Source organism: Buteo buteo, chromosome 2 (assembly GCF_964188355.1).
Source record: "Buteo buteo chromosome 2, bButBut1.hap1.1, whole genome shotgun sequence".
NCBI lineage: Eukaryota > Metazoa > Chordata > Aves > Accipitriformes > Accipitridae > Buteo > Buteo buteo.
In genome coordinates this window covers 28,509,698-28,528,346 of record NC_134172.1, presented here as the reverse complement: position 1 = coordinate 28,528,346, position 18,649 = coordinate 28,509,698, and the positions used below count along the sequence as shown (strand labels likewise).

Below are 18,649 nucleotides of genomic sequence, written 5' to 3'. Positions count from 1 at the left end.
GTGACACGTAACTGCCACTGTCAGTTCCCTCCAGACACACTGGTGAAGCTCCTGGGGGAGAGCTGAGCGGAAAAACAAGCTAAACAGATACATTTTGGGCTAAAAATGCCCTGGAGAGAATTTGCCAGAGCAAAAAATGTGGCCAACGAGGGTGACTGCTGTTACTCGTAAGAGATTATTTGCGTCCCCTCATTTTCAGCACATAATTATGGGACAAGTCTTCTTAGGCTCCTAATATAGTCAGAGATGAGACAGGTCCCTTCAAATTATGTTTTAGGGCTGGTACTTAACCCAGGTGCTCTGAATCTCCACCTGGAAAAGCCCATTTATCTCTGTTTTCTGAACTCGGAGTCCAGAGGGGCTGTCTGGCTGAGTAAGCTCCCTAAGGTGAGGGTGGCCTTAAGTTTGGTGGCCTGACTTTTGCCCTTGAAACAGTCTAGGTATCAATAAGTCCTTCAGCTTGCCAGGATTGCTAATGAGTAGCCCTGCTTACCTATCAAAGCATCAGAAATAACGCTTGGTAATTCTTCCCAGACTATAACATTTGATTTTATTTGGGTTGAGCTTCATCTTGGCTGCAACTTAGCCACTATCTAGATATGTAAAGGTAGAAGGATGTTTTACATGGAAGAAAAGATCTACTCTGTTCACCTGCTTCGTAATGATTCATACTAACCTGTCCAGTGAATCTCTCATGTTGAGGTTACCACAGTGTAGTATTCTCAGGGTAGACTTGGCAGAAATAAACAAAGGCAGGCGTGCAGTAACATGAAAAAGACACTTAAGCACCAATAGCAGTTATTCTAACGTATGGTAGGAGTGCAATTCAGTCACTTAAACACAGGCAACAGGTACCATTTTAGAAACCCCGGCGTATTTTGCCCCATCTCCAGTTGCCATTGGGAAGAGCCAAGGTCTCTCAGGCAGCCCTGTGTTTTAGGGCATCTCTACCGATGTTAGAGACCTTTGTTTAGGCAACTGAATTGTACCCTGCCAGTCCTGATATTTGCATGGAAATGCAAGTCGTGGTGAACGGTACCTAGTAATTAATCACATTGTAATTACCCCTTATATGTTCAAAACATCAATACAATTTGCATTGAGGCTCGGCAATGAACATTCTGCTGATATAGCTACATGGAATATATGGCTATCCCAGGATTACTTGGCTTTTCAAAATCTGGTTCTGGATGCATCTGCTACTCTTCCAGGATGTAGAGCTGGGAGGCCGGAGATCGCGTGGCCAGAAAATGAAAGGGGAACAATATATAGGAAGCTTCCTGCACCCTGTACAGAGGAAGATTCAAAGGAAAATAATGGTGAAAATTTGCTATGATGGACTGAGAGGAGAAGAAAGATTATACGAGGAATGGTAAACAAAGACAGGAAATAGCCTGCTGGTGGTGTTAGTTCTTGATTAGGAGCCCGTTAAGTTTTGGCTAGAGGGCTAAACCCAGGGAGACATTTTGTCAGCCCAAATGTGGAGAGAAAACAGAAAGACAATAGAACAATTAGACAGAGGAAGAGAGCAGAAGTGAACAAACATATTGCCCCTATTACAATAACACACAGCTAGAGCTTTGTAGCAATACTGCCCAGCTGCCTTTAGACTAACTGAAAATGAGAAAATAAATCAAACTTTCTTTTGACTGTCAAGGGTAAAGAGAGAACTGTTTCTTTTTCAGCCACTGGTAACCCGATAGCTTGCCACAGTGTATTTCACATAAGGAAGTCTGTAAAGCAACATCTAAGTGTTCCTTGTGATTAATATTCCTTGTGATCTCCAGCCACCTAATCGCATCCTGACCTCAGTGAGGGTCAACTGTGAGAAGGGATGGGCTGTGGGAGCAGGGTGGGCTACCAGGAGGTGCTGGTGAATGATGGAGCAGCTGGAGAGAAAAAGAGGACCTCTGCAGACATGAATAAATAAATAGTGGCAAACCAAAGGCATTGACCTCAGGAATAATGCCACGGGTCCAGAGCTGTACAGAGCTATTGAAAGAAGCGGAGCAATCCATTCCTAACGTCCAGATGCACTGAATGTAGGATATGCTTTTTTCTTCAATTTAATCCAAAAACCCACAGCATGAAATGCAGTGCTATCCTGAGACACAGAACACCAACTCTGAAGGGATTCCTAGGATGCATTAACCAGTGCTTGGACTGCCAGATGTGCTATATAACGCAGGATAGATACTCTGCTCCGCATGGTTAATTCTTGCATTCTAAATGGTAACGATGGTATTAAGCTTTCCTGTAATTTTTTTTTCAGGAACTAGGTGCTTTCCTGGATACCTAACAGCCTGGACTGTAAGACAGTCTCTCTCCCTTCCAGGTAAACTGTGTGGACACCGCTGGTCTTAGCCAGATGTGTCCGAGCTGGTGGTCCATTAAATGTAGTGCCTGTGCACACAGATTTCACATTATGTGGATGAGGCCAGCTGGATCAAATATACACAATGCCAATTTTCTTTGCAGCATAGGGTTTCTCTGAATAGGCACTGTTTGGTAGCGTGGGACCATGCAGACCTCCAAACCAACCGTTTACCCAGGGTGTCTAAAATCCTCAACATGGGTCTCAGATTTTTTTTCAACAGGACACCTTTAACTCCCTATAAGCAAGTTCATTTCCAATCTGTTCTATTTCCTCTTCTTAATCTTTTCCTCAGAACATGCTTTCAGCCATTAAAGTGTCCAAGTCAAAGAAAACGGGCCCAGGCATCGAAATGACTAATAGTCGCCTAAAAATATCATGAAATCTGAACTAGTGTACTACACACATTTTTGTTTCCCCTTGAAGAAAAAAAAAAGGCTCTAATTCAGAAAAAATGCTCAATTTCCATTTTTTATTTATGCAAATTACACTCTGAATAAATAAATCTACATAATCTCACCTCCCTGCTAGACAACTTGCAGTAACATTTGCCAAGAGAAAGACAGGCTTTTCTGATACTAATGCATAAAACATGCTGAATAAAAAAATTAAATCATATTGAGTAAATAGCTGCTGTGCAGCTCTGTAAAGAATAATAGATGGACTGATGAGTTACTCAGGATTGTCTTGTTCAATTATTTCAAACATGCCACCAGTTAAGAGTATATTTAAGTTAAGGTTTTAATAGAGACGATCATATTGCAAACTGCTAAAATCTATAGGAATTTTTTCCTTTAATTTCCATGGAGACCTCTCTGCTGAAGCCCCCAGTGATGTCAGGCTGTTGGCCCTGGAAGACCAATCTATTCAACACGTAGCTGATGTGCTGTGCAGGGGCTGCAGCTCCAAGAAAGCAGATCTCTTATGCTGTTTTGGGAATGTAGGAAGTGCTTTCCCTAATAAGATCAAAACTATTCCTTGCTCTGTGTATCCTCAGCCCATGTGAGATACAGGCTTGGTGACTGTAAAGATTGCCACCAGTCTTGGGACTGCAACACGGGAAGGATGAAAAAAAATCAATAGCAGTATGTTCTGATTATGTATCAGTGGCCTTTTCCCACTCTGATTGCATAGGGCAGATGCTGAAAGGCAACTCTTATTCTTGTTGGTCCATCTAGAAACTATCAAACTCCAATCATACTTGGGGCTTGGACACTCTCCTGTAACCTTTCAAATACCTTTTCACACTGGAAAATCTATTCTGGACAGCTGAATCCTTATGCTCTTTTCTGTAAAGAATTAAGACTAGTCAATGGAGCTAGGCCCACCAAAAGGCTTGAGTATTATAAACTGCATCACCAAATTTTTAGATACTGTGATGCTTTGTGGAATTTGAAGATGTCTTTTCTCAGTGGAGAAATGTAAGTAAGTTCCTTACATGCTTCCTGGGGGTAGTAAGGTATGGGATATGCAAAGCCTACAGACGGAGTAGGAAGATGCCTAAAGATGTCAGTAAGAAACCTTAAGAAAGTATGATTTAAGATCATGCCTCTGCTAAGAAATCACAGTCACAAGACTGGCACTAAAATCAGTGTTTTCTAACAACTACCTGTGGGAGGATAAGTTCTTTCTACTTGTTTACTGTATAGTCTGGTGGTTAAGAGCATACACTGGGGATATGGTATGTCAGCCACATCAACCAACTGCCAGGAGAACTTCTCTTTGGTAGGCTATTTGGTGTTGCAAACTGAGTTATTTACTTGTCCAATCTGCTCCACCGTGAGCGAAAATACCTGAATATACTTTGGAAGAGAGAAAACGACCAACCTCCAAATAACCAGCAAACAGCCTGGTGGTTGTGGCACTTGGCTTTGACATCAGGTCAAAACCAATTTGGACACAGTGGAGATTTGAAGGCAAGCTTGTCCCCTTGCCCACAGGGCACCTCTTCCTGGAAGGTCTAGTGGGCTGGCTTGGAGAATGCCTCACAGATCAGGTCCTTCGGCCCACATAGGATGGACATACCTTGATGAGAGAAACACGGCATGGCAGATACCTATGCCCTTGGAGATCTTACTAGCAGAGAGTTAAAAGGGTTTGGGGAATTACAGTGAGGTCTGCATCCATGCATTCGTCTGCTAGAAAGGCTAGATAAGGTAAATTCCAGGATTCCAAAACCTGTGGTATTGGGTTTAAAAAGCTTTTATTTTAAAATCCATTATTTGGAGAAATCTTACAAGTAAAATAGGTAAATCTGAAATACTTTTTGTTCATATTTTCAAGCTCATTTCAAATTGCTTGGGCTAGAAACTTATTTTTCTGCTTTTTAAACAAGAGCTAAGCTTCTTATTTAAACAAAACCTCCAGAAATCACAAATTTAAAAGAACCATCAAAAAAATTGAGATTTATAAAAAAAGGAGGAGAATTTGACACTATAGACTTCTGTGACAACATAACATTAAATTTGGCTTACTGGAGATATGGGAATACTCAGCTCCACAGACGGGAAATGCAAAGGAAGTCTCAGATCTGAGACTGGCTGTGGTCAGTTCCTACATAAGTAAGACACTGCTTCAGGAGTCCTTGATTTTCCTTGTTTCCCTGTGCAGTGGCTGGCCATATCCCCTAGGGAAATACAAATTCTTCTCTCTGCTGGCACTCCAGAGCTTCGTAACCAGCAGCTTGGCAGAGAAGGAGGAGAAAAGGGGGTGGAAAGGACTGCTGTATCTTTTCTCCACAGCAGATATGTAGGTGAAGTCTTCAAAACAAGTTCAAGCTGCTTCCTGTTCCAGGGCTACTTGAAGCTACTTGTCCATAGGAGTTTTCAAGCTACATTTTTTCTTAGATAATCTAGGTGCAGTTGAGCATCTCAGTATTCCCCAAACTGCTGCGAACTCCATAGTTTACTTCTAGGTAAGGCAAAAACTAGAGGGGTTGAATATGGGCCTTAGTAACTGAATGATCAGGGATCTTCGCAAACTTTTGATACGGCAGACCCCTATCCACTTTGTGACTTTATCTTGTACTCTCTGGATAGAGCAGGATATCTATTATTCCAAAATGCATGGCTTGCTAAAAATCCCAGCCAAGTTATAACTAGATTCCACATATTGATTTATTAAACCGGAGTCTTCCTAATTTTCACAATCACGTCAGTCAGTCCTTCCGTCACATAAAAATAAAATGTGACCGCTCAGTTAGACCTTTTGTCTGCAGAAGGGCTCATTTCCCACCTTGCCTTAACTGTGGCTGCATGCCAGAACATGCCTATACTGGGTTGAAACTGAACTATATATGAATTCCCACACCATTATTTTTTTTTTCATTGTTTCCCTGACTTTAAATCTAGGACACAGTATAACCCAGCTATGCAAGTCATTGTCTCGTGAATCAGTTTCTCACAGAGCGAGGGAAAAAACCCCAACGCCTCCAAAAAACTGGCAGTACTGTTATAAGGTGATTGCCTAGAGAGAAGCCATCGGAGCCGCCACACGCACAAACTTGTTCAGGCTAGTAAGTGTTGAACTTTGCCTTTGTTTAAATCATGAACAGAATGCGAATTAAGTGAAATGATACACTTTAGAATATTTAAAACCAAGGTATTTCTGTTTTTCATGTAACATCCTAACTCTTAGTGGATAGTTTAGTCATAATCTCCCTTTCAAGCTGCTTCCTTGTTCCTCTGATGTGCTGGACAAGGAATTAAAAAGATAGTAAATTAGATGTAGGTTTTGAAACAGTATGTTAAAACGCCAGAAGAACACCCCTCCACCCCACCCCCTCCCCAGGTTATGGATTAGAAGGACAGAAGGCTGATACTTGATAGGTTTTGCCTGAATATAAATCAATAACGAACAAACATAAAGAGAACAGATGTGTTCAGTAGCGGCAGCGGCTTGCGTAACGCAGCCTAACGTCGCAGTGGACAGATTCATTCTACCCACAGCACTGAACATGCGTTTGATGCTTTCCACGCAGGGTCCCTCTTCTCGGCTTCGGCCCGCGCGGCGCGCCAGCCAGCTCCGGGGAGCCCGAGCTCGCTCCGGACCGAGCCACCTCGCTGCCGCCAGACCCGGCCGGTGACCCTCCGGTTCGGCAGCCGCGGGACCCGCTGCGGGGGGTGGGAAGCACGCCCAGGCGGCGGCGGGCCCACATCCCGGTTTACGGCCTCCTCTCTTCCCAGCCCCCCGGCACCTGCTCCCTCACCGCGCCCCGCGGGTCAAGGGGGGCCGCGGCGGGGCCGCAGCCGGAGCCGCCCAGCAGCCCGGGCGCTGGGGTACAGCGCGAGTGCCGGCGGGCAGCCAGGCCCGGCGGGCGGCCGGCGCCAGGGAGGCCGCCCTGAGGGGAACCCCAGCGAGAGGCGGGGAGGCGGCGCGGGGCAGGGCGAGCCGAGCCGAGCCGAGCCGGGCCGGGCCGGGCCGGCGGGAAGCCCGGGGGAGGCGGGGAGCGGCGGGGCGTGGGGGGGGGGGGGCGGCTGTCAGGCGGCTCTGTCAGCGGGAGGCGGGGGCGCGGGGGCGGGGCCGGGGGCGGGGCGAGGCGGGCGCGCGGCAGCCGGCTGCCGGCAGGGCGCAGGCGCGGTGGCGGCCGGCGGCGGTATCCCATCAGTCTCCGCGGGCGGCGGGACGCGGTGCTGGGGCGGCAGGCCGAGCATGTCGGAGAAGAAGCAGCCGGTGGACCTGGGGCTCCTGGAGGAGGACGACGAGTTTGAGGAGTTCCCGGCAGAAGGTGCCGGGCGGGGCGGGGAGGGGACGGGAAGAGAGGCGGCGGCGGCGGCAGCAGCAGCAGCAGTAGTAGTAGTAGTAGTAGTAGTAGTTCCGCCTGTAGGCCGCGGCCCGGGCCGGGCTGGTCGGCCGAGTCGGGGAAGGAGCGCTCGGGCTCCGGCGAGCGGGAGCGGGGCGGCGGGGCTGGGGCGCGGTTTGTCAGCGGGTCCCTGCCTGCAGAGCAGCCCTCGGGGGCTCCACGGCGGCGCGATGCGTCTCCGCATGCACCGCTTCGGCGGTACGGAGGCAGCTTTCCGGTGCCCCGCCGGTCCCTGCCCCCCCCTCCCGCCCCGGTCAGAGGTGCGGGGCTGCAGCCCCGTCAGAGTCGGGGTCGGGCACGAACGTGCTGCCTGTGGCCAGCTGTGCTGGTTTCACGGTGTCGGGCACACGGCACTGGAAGTGCTGTGTCATTGTGCGAGGGGTCTGGCAGCAAGTGCGTGAGAAACTTGCCGCACCTCAGCTCTCGGGGTGAGAATCGCTAGGGAGAGGCGGGAGGAGGGGCGGAGTGGAAGGTGGGAAGAAGTGGGAAAAGGAAGTAATGGGCTCTGTAGTTATTCTGAATCTCCGTACCTTTTGAGGCACAAATATTTATTTACATGTTGGCTTGCGTTTCGTAGGTACAGATATATTGAATGAGGAAATTAAATCTGGACTTCAATAAAACAACTCCGTGTCCTTTTACAGCTATAATCTTGAAGAGATTCCTGTTAGGGCATGGTGGTTTTCTCCATGTCCTTCATTCTGGAAATTGTCTCGAGCTGTGGATAACAAGAAATGATATAAAACATGGTGGATGAAGTGTCAGGGTGTTTTTTTTTCCTCATAATGTCTTCATTATATGTGACTTCTTTTTTTTTCTGGCCTTACGAGCCTTAGATGTTCTGAATCCTTCAGTACCAGTAAAAATAGTATTTTTGCACTTATCAACAAAAAAAGTTAACATAGTTGAGATGATAGCTAAACTAAACTGAGAAGACTAGCCCTTCTTTTCCATATGTGTTTCCTAAACAAGCAAAAAAATGTTTATCTTATTTAATGTAAATAAAGTATTTGCAGTAGGGATGAAGGAAGTCTTTGAAGCATGCTTCTGAACCTTGGATTGGACAGAACACTGAGTTGCTGTTACAGAAGGTGAAAATAATTCTACTTGAATCTAGTTGTACTACTAAAACCAAGTACCGTGCAAACTTTCTGGGTAGAAGAGAGATTTATTAAAGAGGGGCAACAATCAGGCTTCTTGCTGATCTATCTTGCAAAAAATAAGAACCTCTAAAGAGGCCCATTTAAATCTTCAAAAGAGATAATAATTTTGAGATGTTATAAAGAATGTTCAGCCCACTTCGAATGTTATCTTCAGTGCTTAGGAAAGAATCATCATACCTGTGTGCTCAAACCCATGCCAAATTGTTGTTCTTTAAATTTAAAACATCACTTTCTATGCAGCAGAAAAACTTTGCATTCTATTATCCAGTTTTCTCCAAAGGAAATTAGATAATGTAAACTTATGTTAAGGGATAAAAACACTAGCTTTTGGGGAATTTCTTTTATTCAGACTTAAAATTTTTCTTCAAATGATTTATCAAATCAAGTTTTTGTCTCGAAAGCAGATGTGTCCTATTTTTATAGGATACTTTATTTGAAGTGTAGCATGATAGATTCAAGTGTATGTGAATTGGTCACTTACAAACTTTTTGTACAGTGCTCTTCAGAATGCAAAATGTAATGTGTAAAATGATACGATTTTAGTTTTTTTTATCCTCTACTCTAAAACCTGTTTTTTGTTTTCCTTTCCCGAGTGCAAACTATGGCAGTCAGTGATCAGTATATTAAATTTTTTTTTGAGTCCAGCCATGACAAGTTTATAAAAATTGATTTTGTAATTTTGATGTATATTAGTAATACTTAATGGTAGCAGGCTCCCAAATGTTCTTAATGCTTTCAATCCCAGATAATGCTTTATTATTTTTTACTTAGTCATAGGCATATAATGTAGCTGGGAATAATCACTTTAGTATGCAATTCTGGTGTATAGTGTCAAGTTACAGATACTGTAGAATCTTGTAGCTACAGTGATGAGAATATAATTTAAGCTTTACTTTCACTCTCTTCCCCTCAGTGTGGAAGATAACATGGGCTTTTTTGACTCTTCTTCGCTCAGTGCAATTTGGAGCATGTTTTTGCAGTTCCCCCCCCCCACTGACCACTTATGACTGAAGCTGCTGTTTGTTGTGCTGGATACTAGTTAATATGACTTTTCTCAAATTTGTAGATCTGCCTGAGCTACTTCCACATTAGTGGATGAAAAGTTTGACTCTGTGTTCTTTTTAAACTGTTTTGAACTTTATTTTTTTAATCTTTGAAATCCAGATAAATGATGTGAGTGGTAAAGCTTTTATTTTGACATCTCCCCCCCCCCCCCCCCCAATATCCATTGCATATAAATAGGCAAAGCTTATTGCAGATAGTACTAAACCAAAATCCTTCCCTTTGAGCAGCTAGCAGTATGACTAAATTAAAATAATGCTTTTTTTTATACTGGATTTTTTTTTTCACCTTTTCTTCCTAGTTTCTTCTTTTGCTGTCCTTAGGACCAGTAGGTTTTCTATGCTCTTTCATCTTTTCCCATTATGTAATTTATTTGAGTAGGGAAGTTTAATTGTAATGCCTTCTACATATGTGTCTTTAATCAGTTACAAATGGATTTTCCTGTCCTGGTTAATCTCAAATATTAATTTTTTTGCCTGTCAATGTTAGAAAAAGGAGGAGAAAATGCAAGGACCAACCTTCATTCTTATAAAGTTAGTTGTTCACAGTGAATTAGTTTTTAATCTTTCACCCTACTAGCTTCTTTTCATACTTCATCATAATGTTAGTTTGGACCTTAGTTCTTGAAGCTTTCTCTGGATGGGCAGCAGATGGCTTACTGAATTGTAAGGGGAGGAATAGTGTTATCTCTTTAAATATACTAATAGACTTTGAGAAATACAAGGTCACAAGTGTGAAGATTGGGGTGCTTCTTATTTTGGTAACCTTAGAAAAACTTGGTGTCTGTCAGTAGAAGAAAACTGATAAATTTGTGTTCCCCAGTGAAGTAAACTGACTTGTATTTATATAGTGATTCTGAGCCTTCCTGATTTTTCATTTTTGTCATTTTTCTAAACTAGGTAGGTAGTTTTATCTTTTTTTTTTTTTTATAATGAAGCATTAGGTGGGTGATCAGTAATTTGTCAGCGGTGCCAGATTACTTTATTATAGGAAAAATAAAAATTACATTGGCAAATGGACATTTAGTGTCTTGCTTCTGTAAGGAAACAGCTTCTGCTGTTTTGAGAATCCAGAAGTAGCTGGTTACGGGCAGTAACTGCTGTTTGCAGATGCCTCTCAATTTGCCTTTGCTTCTGCATCACAGATAGGTTTTCGGCATTTATCCGCAGGCTCTCTGCAGCTGATCTGAGTGAACTGAGGATCTGTGTGTATGTGTTTTGGCAAAAGCATTTGATGCATATTTACTTTTTCAATCAGAAAAAAGTATTTAAATACAAACCTGGAATTGCAAACCTGTTGTAGAGCTTTTAGGAGTCAAGTACTCAGTACTGTTTTCTTTTTACAATGGTGCTGCAACTTGTCTGTTTGTATGCAAAATGTCTCTTTATGAATGTGTAATCCTGCAAGCCATGATGTGAAGTGTGTAATGATTTTTTTGTTTTTACCAAGTTGCATTTTTTTAATGCAAGAAATTGTGAGGTATTTTTTAGATCTTTCTGTGCTTTTTGGTCTTATAAACACTTAAATATGATCCAGACTGTTCTGTTAGAAAAATTTATTACCTGCAGAAGTACCTTGCCCAGAGGCTGAACTAATCTGTTAGTAAGACATGGTACCAAAGCAACGCAGCATGCAATATTTAGACCTCTCTTTTGTCTTTAGATTGGACTGGTTTAGACGAAGATGAAGATGCACACGTCTGGGAAGACAATTGGGATGATGACAATGTAGAAGATGATTTCTCCAATCAGTTAAGGTAATTTTATTTTTAAATTTCTGTTCTAGAAGATGGCTAAAATGTTTAGAATGACATTGTTTAGTTAATTTCTGAAAGTTTCAAATCTGCTTACTTTAACAAAGAGAGATCTGAAACTGAAACAAATGAAAGGTCTACTTTGTGCTTTTCTGTCTAAAGCCTTTCAGAGCCAGACTTGAGGGATTATAGCACAGTGAAGTACTGATGAGCACTTCCATCTTAATTGTACTGTGAGCCTGGAAATATGCCTAACGTCATCGACGTGTTCAGGCGTTTGCTGTTCTATGCAACTTAAACAGTACAAAGATCTCTGCAAATGGTGATACAGTTGACAATTTTTCAATTTAACATGAATAAATCCTTTTCTAAGGACTTTTCTGCATATATGTGAAAATTCTGAATTGTACTGCAAAGACTAATGGCAAGGGATCCAAGATTATCTCTTCTATGTTACGTGGTATGCAAAGTGCATTAAAAATTTTTTTCTATACCTTCAAATAGCATTGCTGTTCTTTGTCCAAATGGACAAATTTTTAGAATTCAGTTATCTATATTAATGTTAAGAGTCCCTTCTTGTGTGTGGTGAGCGTGCTGTTTATGAGCAACAATAGCAAAGTAATTGTTCATCACATGCTTTAAAAAGAGTGATAGCAATTTGGGTACCTCCAATCCAGTTGTTTAATCCTCTTTGTCACTTGTAGTTTCAGTTAATCCTTTACTGATGCATAATTATAACTTAAATTGTTTCAAGCTTCAATAGAGAGTCACATTTTATTAATCCCTCAGTATGTTGCATGAGGAGCAAACTCTCTGTAATACAGCCTGGTTGAACAGTTCCTGGGCTGATCTCCCTTGTTTTACTCAGGTGAAGTAAAATCTTTATATGGAAGATACAAAAATAGTCTGTTGGTATAGTTGTTTCTTACAAGTTTGAAACACAGTTAAACTGTAATATTGGAAAAGAAGTTGATACCTAGCAAAGCAGTCTTTCAAGGGATAGCGTAATTCTTGATAAACATAGTTGATCTTGACAAACCTTCAGTAACTGTGCCTTAACTGTAGCCTGCAGTATTGGTGACTGTATACCAGTGTGAAATGATAGTTTGTAATGTTGCTTGGTTGCAGCATGTTTCTATTTAATTTTTAAAAAGAAGATGCTGCAGTCCTCCACTTATAAAATTACACTACTAAGTATGTAAACTAACCTAAAATATTTTTCGAGATTTGGACTACTGTATCTACATGTATGCTAACACTAGGAGATAAAACAGGATGTAGTTCTGGCTGGGGTGTTTTGAGGCAGGTGAGAAGCAAAGTGGGGGGCAGGGCAGGAGAGATAACATTTGCGGTTGCTGACTGGCTGTCCTGGCCACAACTAAGGGGAGCAAAGCAATCCTTTTCCCTCAGAATTGTTCGCTGGAAGGAGTAGTGCACTAAGATTTAAAAGTAGTGCAGTCTGGTATTTTTATTTAAAATGAACAAAGAAAAATTAAAATTATTTTGGAAGTGTGTGCATTTAAATTGCTCAGATTAGTGAGCTCATTTGGTTTAAGGAAATCTTGAGAATAACTGATATAAGACAATATTTTATTTTTTCTAATGTGTCTGGAGTTGTTGCAGGCTCACACGTGCTGCTTTGTGCCATATAGTTGGACTGGGGCCACAGTGGGTCAGAGGACAATAACTGTGATTAAAATAAGTATTTGAATTTTTCACTTAGAAGTCACTTTTAGTGTTCTAAGACACTAAGCTGAAATTGAAGAACTATAGAGTAAGTGAGGTTAAGGTTATTGGTATGAACCAAAAAGCAGTTGCAACATGATCATATTGTTTCTAAAATGACTGTATATTGTGCAGTATATTGAATTTGTGAAAATGCAAATGTCTAACAATATTTGTATGTTTTAATATACCTTACTTTTTCTCTATACAGAGCTGAATTAGAAAAACATGGATACAAGATGGAAACCTCGTAGTTTTTGCTGAATATGGAGTGGTTTAACATTGAACTGTGGATAGACTATATTGACAAAAGAAGAAAAAGTGGAAAATGAGAAGACACACTTAGTTCATTATCTGCTTGGATTTATTATTGTTTTGTATAAAAAAATAAAGTTTTTAATCTTAGCCTAGTCATATGTTCAGCCTCTACTAACCTGCTAACTTGTATTTCAGTTCTGACGTGCCTGTGTGACAGAATTCATGGACTTGCCTAGAATGCTACTGGTGATCTATCAGTGGCTGATGGTATTGCACCAGCTCCCGTCATAGGGAACTAAATAAGCTTTACCGAATGAAGACTAGTGAATGTTTCTGTCATAGGGAAAGTGGAGATGTCAAAAAGAAATAAAATATTAATGTATTCCAATTAAAATGCAGCAAAGGTAGAAGAGAGTTTTGAGGAGTGATAAAGCTTATTTTGCCTCAAGATTTTATTTCATAATGACTTGTTTTATTTTTGATAGTAATTTCATATGGGTGCCAGTTTGATAGACTCCAAAGATAAAACCCAATTTAAAGTGCAACTTAGAGCAGCAGAAATCCAAGCTCTCCAATCTTGGTCTGTCATTTCTTAAGCCTGTTAAAGAGGAGACCTCTCTAGAGGTGAAAGTTCTGTTCTTATGCTTATTTAAGCCTAGGCATCTCTGCTGAAATTGCCACCAATTTGCCAGTTACAGCAGTTCTGTATCATACAAACATGCCCGCTGAGAACGGAAATCAAACTTCCAACTCATTTCGTGGAGACCAACGAATAGTTGCCATATAGATACAGCAGTAGTGACTGGATTAGATTACTCTCTCAACTAGAAAATAGAAGGTGGAAACTACAAAACCTATTACCAATTCCATGAATCCTCCCCAAAGGAACGGTTAAAGCTGGTGTACACAAAGACATAGGGAGATACAGTGATCCTGGAAGTGTAGGCCATGATTGCAAATGGGAAAAAAAAAATTTTTTTAGTAAAGGGGCAAATACAGCTATATGCTCATGGAATTTGAATAAGCTGTTTGCTTTTTCAGCAGTTCGCTGTGAAGAAGCAGAGACATTATTTAAAGTGAGCTTTCAGAATAAAGGTATTAGTTGATGGACATGCAATAATGGTATTAAATGCTTTAATCTTGTTAAGTAAATAACTGAGTATCTTACATTATTATTGCATTTATTAATGCAAAATGCTAGGAAGCTTCCCCTTTCCCAAATGATTTAGGTGGTGTGATACTCATGGTGGAGGCAAGATTCACTGTGACCCTTAACTGCTCTCTGAAGATAGCTCTGTAAAGACTGAGACCTTCCCTTGCCTTCTGAATGGTTCTGCAAAACTAAATGTTTCAGATGGTGTTGGATGCCTTCAGTTTGTCTGGTTCTGTACTGCTTGGGGAAGGAAAGGGAGGCCCTTTCAAGTAGACTTGCATTATGATCAAGTAAGTGACTTGTTCAGATGGAAATGTGTGGCTCATGCAGCCCAATGCAGTGGAATACAAAGTTCTGGAGTTCATATTTTGACAAGTAACAAATGAAAAGTCTGTGTATTGAGTGGCAAATAGCAATGCAAACATCCTAAAGTTAGCATTGGGAGATTTAAGAAAAAGGTATGTTCAGTACAGTTCTGGGATTGCTGATGTTATTAACACATCAATATTGGGAAGTTGAGTAATGAGACTGACCAAAAGAAGATGATAAGCATTATGGAGATGTCTGGTGCAATCTTCGGATAGGGACAGCTGCTTTCCATTACAGGATTCTGGAAACCTGGCTAAAGCAGCCCTGTCCAATCAATTGCTAGCAGCAGAAGGAAGCCACAGAGGTGGAAAATCATCTTTGCCTCAAGAAATCTTAGTTTTTGCTGAGCCACAGTTGTCTTATGTTAGTATCTTTTCCTGCTTTCTTCACAAAAGCAGAATTGGGAGGGAAGCCTAGGCTGAGGTATTCTGATGGCTCTGCACTCTTGCAATAATAACCTTCGGCTGCTAGCACGTGACCCGAAACCCCCAGCTTGAGAAGAAAGAGAGCAATCTGCTTTGAAGATTGGTTTGATGATACAGTCATGTAATGCTGTCTGTGTAAGAGAATTTGTTGCAAAGGAGTAAACAAGTGATGTGCGAAGCGCTACGAGAATGTAGTTTATTGCAAAGTCAAGCACTTCACGGAGGCTGATGGCCTGTATAATTGCCTCTCAAGTTTTTTTGCTCTCAAGTTTATTGCATGGTCATATGGTTCCTCTTAAGCTTCCTAGTATAAAAATGACTTGGGAAGCTTTCTACTTCATACTGGCCGTTTTATTTCTTTCTAAAAATTGTAAAACCCAGCTGGTTTTGAGACAAGCTAAGGTGTTTTTTGTCCATTTTATTTTCATCTTTGACAACGTTGGTGTTCTAGAGGGAAGCTGAGGTAGTTGACCGGGATGTCGCTGTAGCAAGTCACTGTAGAAATACACCCTAATTTGCCTGCTATGCAACTTCAAAAGGAACTAATCTTCCCATGTGCTTGGAGTTTTTTAGATTGGCCATGCTGGGAGGGGTTTTCTTTGGAAGTCTTTCCTGGAGATGTTCTAGTGTTCCCTGTTAGCTGAGGGAACTATGAAGTGTGGGAGATAGATAGGAAAGCTTTGGGGGTGTGAGGGAGGACGCTCTGAAAGAAGATGGATTTGGGAAGAGGGTCTGCAGCCTGGCAAGAGTGGCAGTGTGGTGGGGAGAGGGAGGTTTGGCAAAGATCTTAGCGCAGGAGAGGTTGGGCTTTCTGGTTACGAAAGTAGGCCAACACGTGGAGGGGTGTGTGGCGACTGGGTGTGGGCTGCCAGGTAGTCTCTGTTCCCTGTTGTGGGAAGGCGGTGCAGGTCACAAGGAGGTCGATGTCACCCTGTGTTTGGGGACCTAGTCTCCTCCCCAGCCCGTCCCTCAGCCGAGCTGGGAGATTCTTGGACGCGGTGTCGTTAGCCTGAGCCACGCTGGGGTACGCAGCGTGCCTCCGCAGCTCTCCTCTGCGTGAAGGCGGAGGTGGCGGTCTGCAGCGTGGGGAAGGTTGGCTCGCTCTGGCCTAGATGCTGAGGATGTCCCAGGGCAAAGCGCCGTTCAGCTACCTCAGAGGAAAGCTCTTGAAGGGTCCCTGACTGCTAACGAGTTTGGCGCGCGCGCTTTTCCTTGATCCTTAAGAATCTGTACACACGTAAGGAGAAATGCAAAGTCACAGGTGAGCGCACAAAATGGTGAGCAGTCCGAATTAGAATTAAGGCTGTCTGGAAAGCCTTCAATTCAACTCTTTTGTTTCAGAAAAGCACCTGGTGTTTCCTCGTCAGGTCCCTGCCTCCCTCTGCTAGCTTGCACAACAGCACAAACAGCTTCCCTAGATACTTTCTGCCACTGGCTCACAGTGTGTCCTGTTCCCTGCTTATCGCACCGCGTCCACACTGTGCTGTACAGACCGAGGGAGTAAGTTTGGGTCTCCACAGCCGTCTGTGTGCTTTGCAAATGCTCTAATATGTTTTCCACCCTCCCTGGGAGACGGAGAAGTGTTTTCCCCTCTTTGAAGCATACGCTAATTTTAAGTGCTCGGTGTGAGACTCCAGGACCTCATGTTTCGCTGGATTCAGTAGTATGTAAAATGCTCTGCACGTTTGAATGTTTCTTTAGCTTCAGTTACTGCTGTGCATATTCAGCATTTCTGCCGATCAGGATTTATGGGGTATCAAGTCAGCCACCCAGAAAAGGAGGAACACTCATTACAACCTTTGCAGCTTTTGTAAGGAGTGAGGCAAGGACTCCACAAGTCGCTACCTTCCCCGGCTAGCTGTTTCTTGAACCTTATTTTTTCTTATCCTGTTTTTTCCTTCAACACTAACAAGGACTAATAAGTCCCTTGAGGGAGGGGGTGAGTATAGGAAAATACATGATCATAAAATTAAAGACTATGAGAATACATATGTATGGAAAAAGGAATTTTTATTGCCCACAGTTACAGTTCCAGCATTTCCTATCTTTTACGTGTCTGACTTTACAGCCCTAATAATAATCTTTTAATGCAGGTATGATTTTGTGTTTGCATAATAATACAGCTAAATTTGATTTAATTCCAAGGCATGCAGGGAAGTAAGAAGATTGATGCCCAAAAAGTTTTTGTGATGGAATTTTACTAAAGAATGAATGTTATGTAACATTTCAAACACACCGAGATCCTTCAAGATGAAGTGTGTGATATAAATGTAAAATATTTGCAAACTATAATTTAGCAACCGTTTTAAAATCACAGTCAGTATTCCAACCTCTTACATGTGGTGTGTGCAATCCTTTGTCAACTGAGAGCTAAGGGCAGTGAATGTGAGATTCATTAAATAATTATATAGGAACATTAATTTCAAATTAATTTCAACAGTTGTCTTAGACATTAGCAACCAAATTAGGAGACCAGAGGCAAACAGTAATGCAGCTTAATACTTTTAATAAATGAAGGCATTTGAAGTGATTTACATAAATCAGATGATAAGCCCTCATTTAATGGGCTTCCAAGTGCTCCCCGCCTCCCCTTCCCATTCCCCTTTGCATGTTTCCAGGATGTGGCCATGCTCTGCATCTCCCTGGCTCTCTCATTACATTGTGCTTTTCTCAAATCCTTCCTACGTCGGCTTCATAATAAACGGTCAGACTTTCTGGAATTTGTTAGCCTGAGCTGGAACCTTTTAATGCTTCTGAATCTGCAGCGCTGGGAGGCATGGGGAAGGAATGGAGCCACCATTGACAAGGCCCCCAGGAAAATAAATGGGGGAGAATAAAAAAAGCCGATTAGGGTATTGGGGGGTGCTTGCCTACAGGCAGGGCAGGGAGATGAAAACCAGCCCATCAGCAAGTGAATGGGTGGCACGTAATGGATAATGACCAGCCCTTTTCATCTTTTCTGCAGTGAGCTCAAGGCTCTTAATGAAAAGGAACAGGCACTGGTCTGGATTTACATTGCACCTGATGGAGACATGGCAGCTCCGTGACTCACCGAGGATGCAAAACCAGCCCTGCCAATACTCCAGCCACTGGCCTTGCGTTTCTCCTGCCATAAGCAAAATAAAAGCACTTCCTTCCTGAGGGAGCTGGTAGTCTGTGAGATGTAAAAGGCAAGACAGGACAGCTGGGGAGGGTGGGTGGTGGGCTGAGTTCCCCTTTCCTGTGGTATTGGTTTGCAGTGTCCCAATAGGATGCGGTGGAACTATACAATGCAAGCCTCTAACATCCAAAAAGATTGAAAGAATGAATTGTCCCAGTCACAGGGCTGTTCAAGCTGGCAGTAATGGTGGGACCTTGTTTTTCAGGACTTGGATAATGAACCGATGCTACACAGCCACTTCTCCCTCGGGGAGAGCGTTGGGGTGGCTGGGTGGTACCAGCAAATCCAGAAAACAAAGGTGTAACAATTCTGTTTATGCTCAGCTCAGTACCACTTTCTTAAGCCAAAGAGAACTCATTCAGGTCACAAATGCACAAAGAGGTGTAAGCTCTAGCAAAAGACTTTG

General features: G+C 42.6%; 1 protein-coding gene across 1 annotated transcript; it reads left to right on the top strand.

The window, feature by feature from the left end:
* The first annotated feature begins 6,922 nt into the window (after positions 1 to 6,922).
* On the top strand, positions 6,923 to 13,283 carry SEM1 (SEM1 26S proteasome subunit). Its single transcript, XM_075049677.1, has 3 exons — positions 6,923 to 7,100; positions 11,063 to 11,156; positions 13,090 to 13,283. Exons 1-3 carry the CDS (start codon positions 7,025 to 7,027, stop codon positions 13,130 to 13,132), a joined length of 213 nt encoding a protein of 70 aa, XP_074905778.1. The 5' UTR covers positions 6,923 to 7,024; the 3' UTR covers positions 13,133 to 13,283.
* Positions 13,284 to 18,649: the final 5,366 nt, after the last annotated feature.

What these genes read in the sequence shown, in the direction of transcription:
- SEM1 (XM_075049677.1), top strand. Translation starts at nt 7,025, where the DNA reads ATGTCGGAGAAGAAGCAGCCGGTGGACCTGGGGCTCCTGGAGGAGGAC. An exon ending in TGAGGAGTTCCCGGCAGAAG is followed by an intron (nt 7,101 to 11,062) that starts GTGCCGGGCGGG and finishes TTTTGTCTTTAG; the next exon opens with ATTGGACTGGTTTAGACGAA. An exon ending in GATTTCTCCAATCAGTTAAG is followed by an intron (nt 11,157 to 13,089) that starts GTAATTTTATTT and finishes TTCTCTATACAG; the next exon opens with AGCTGAATTAGAAAAACATG.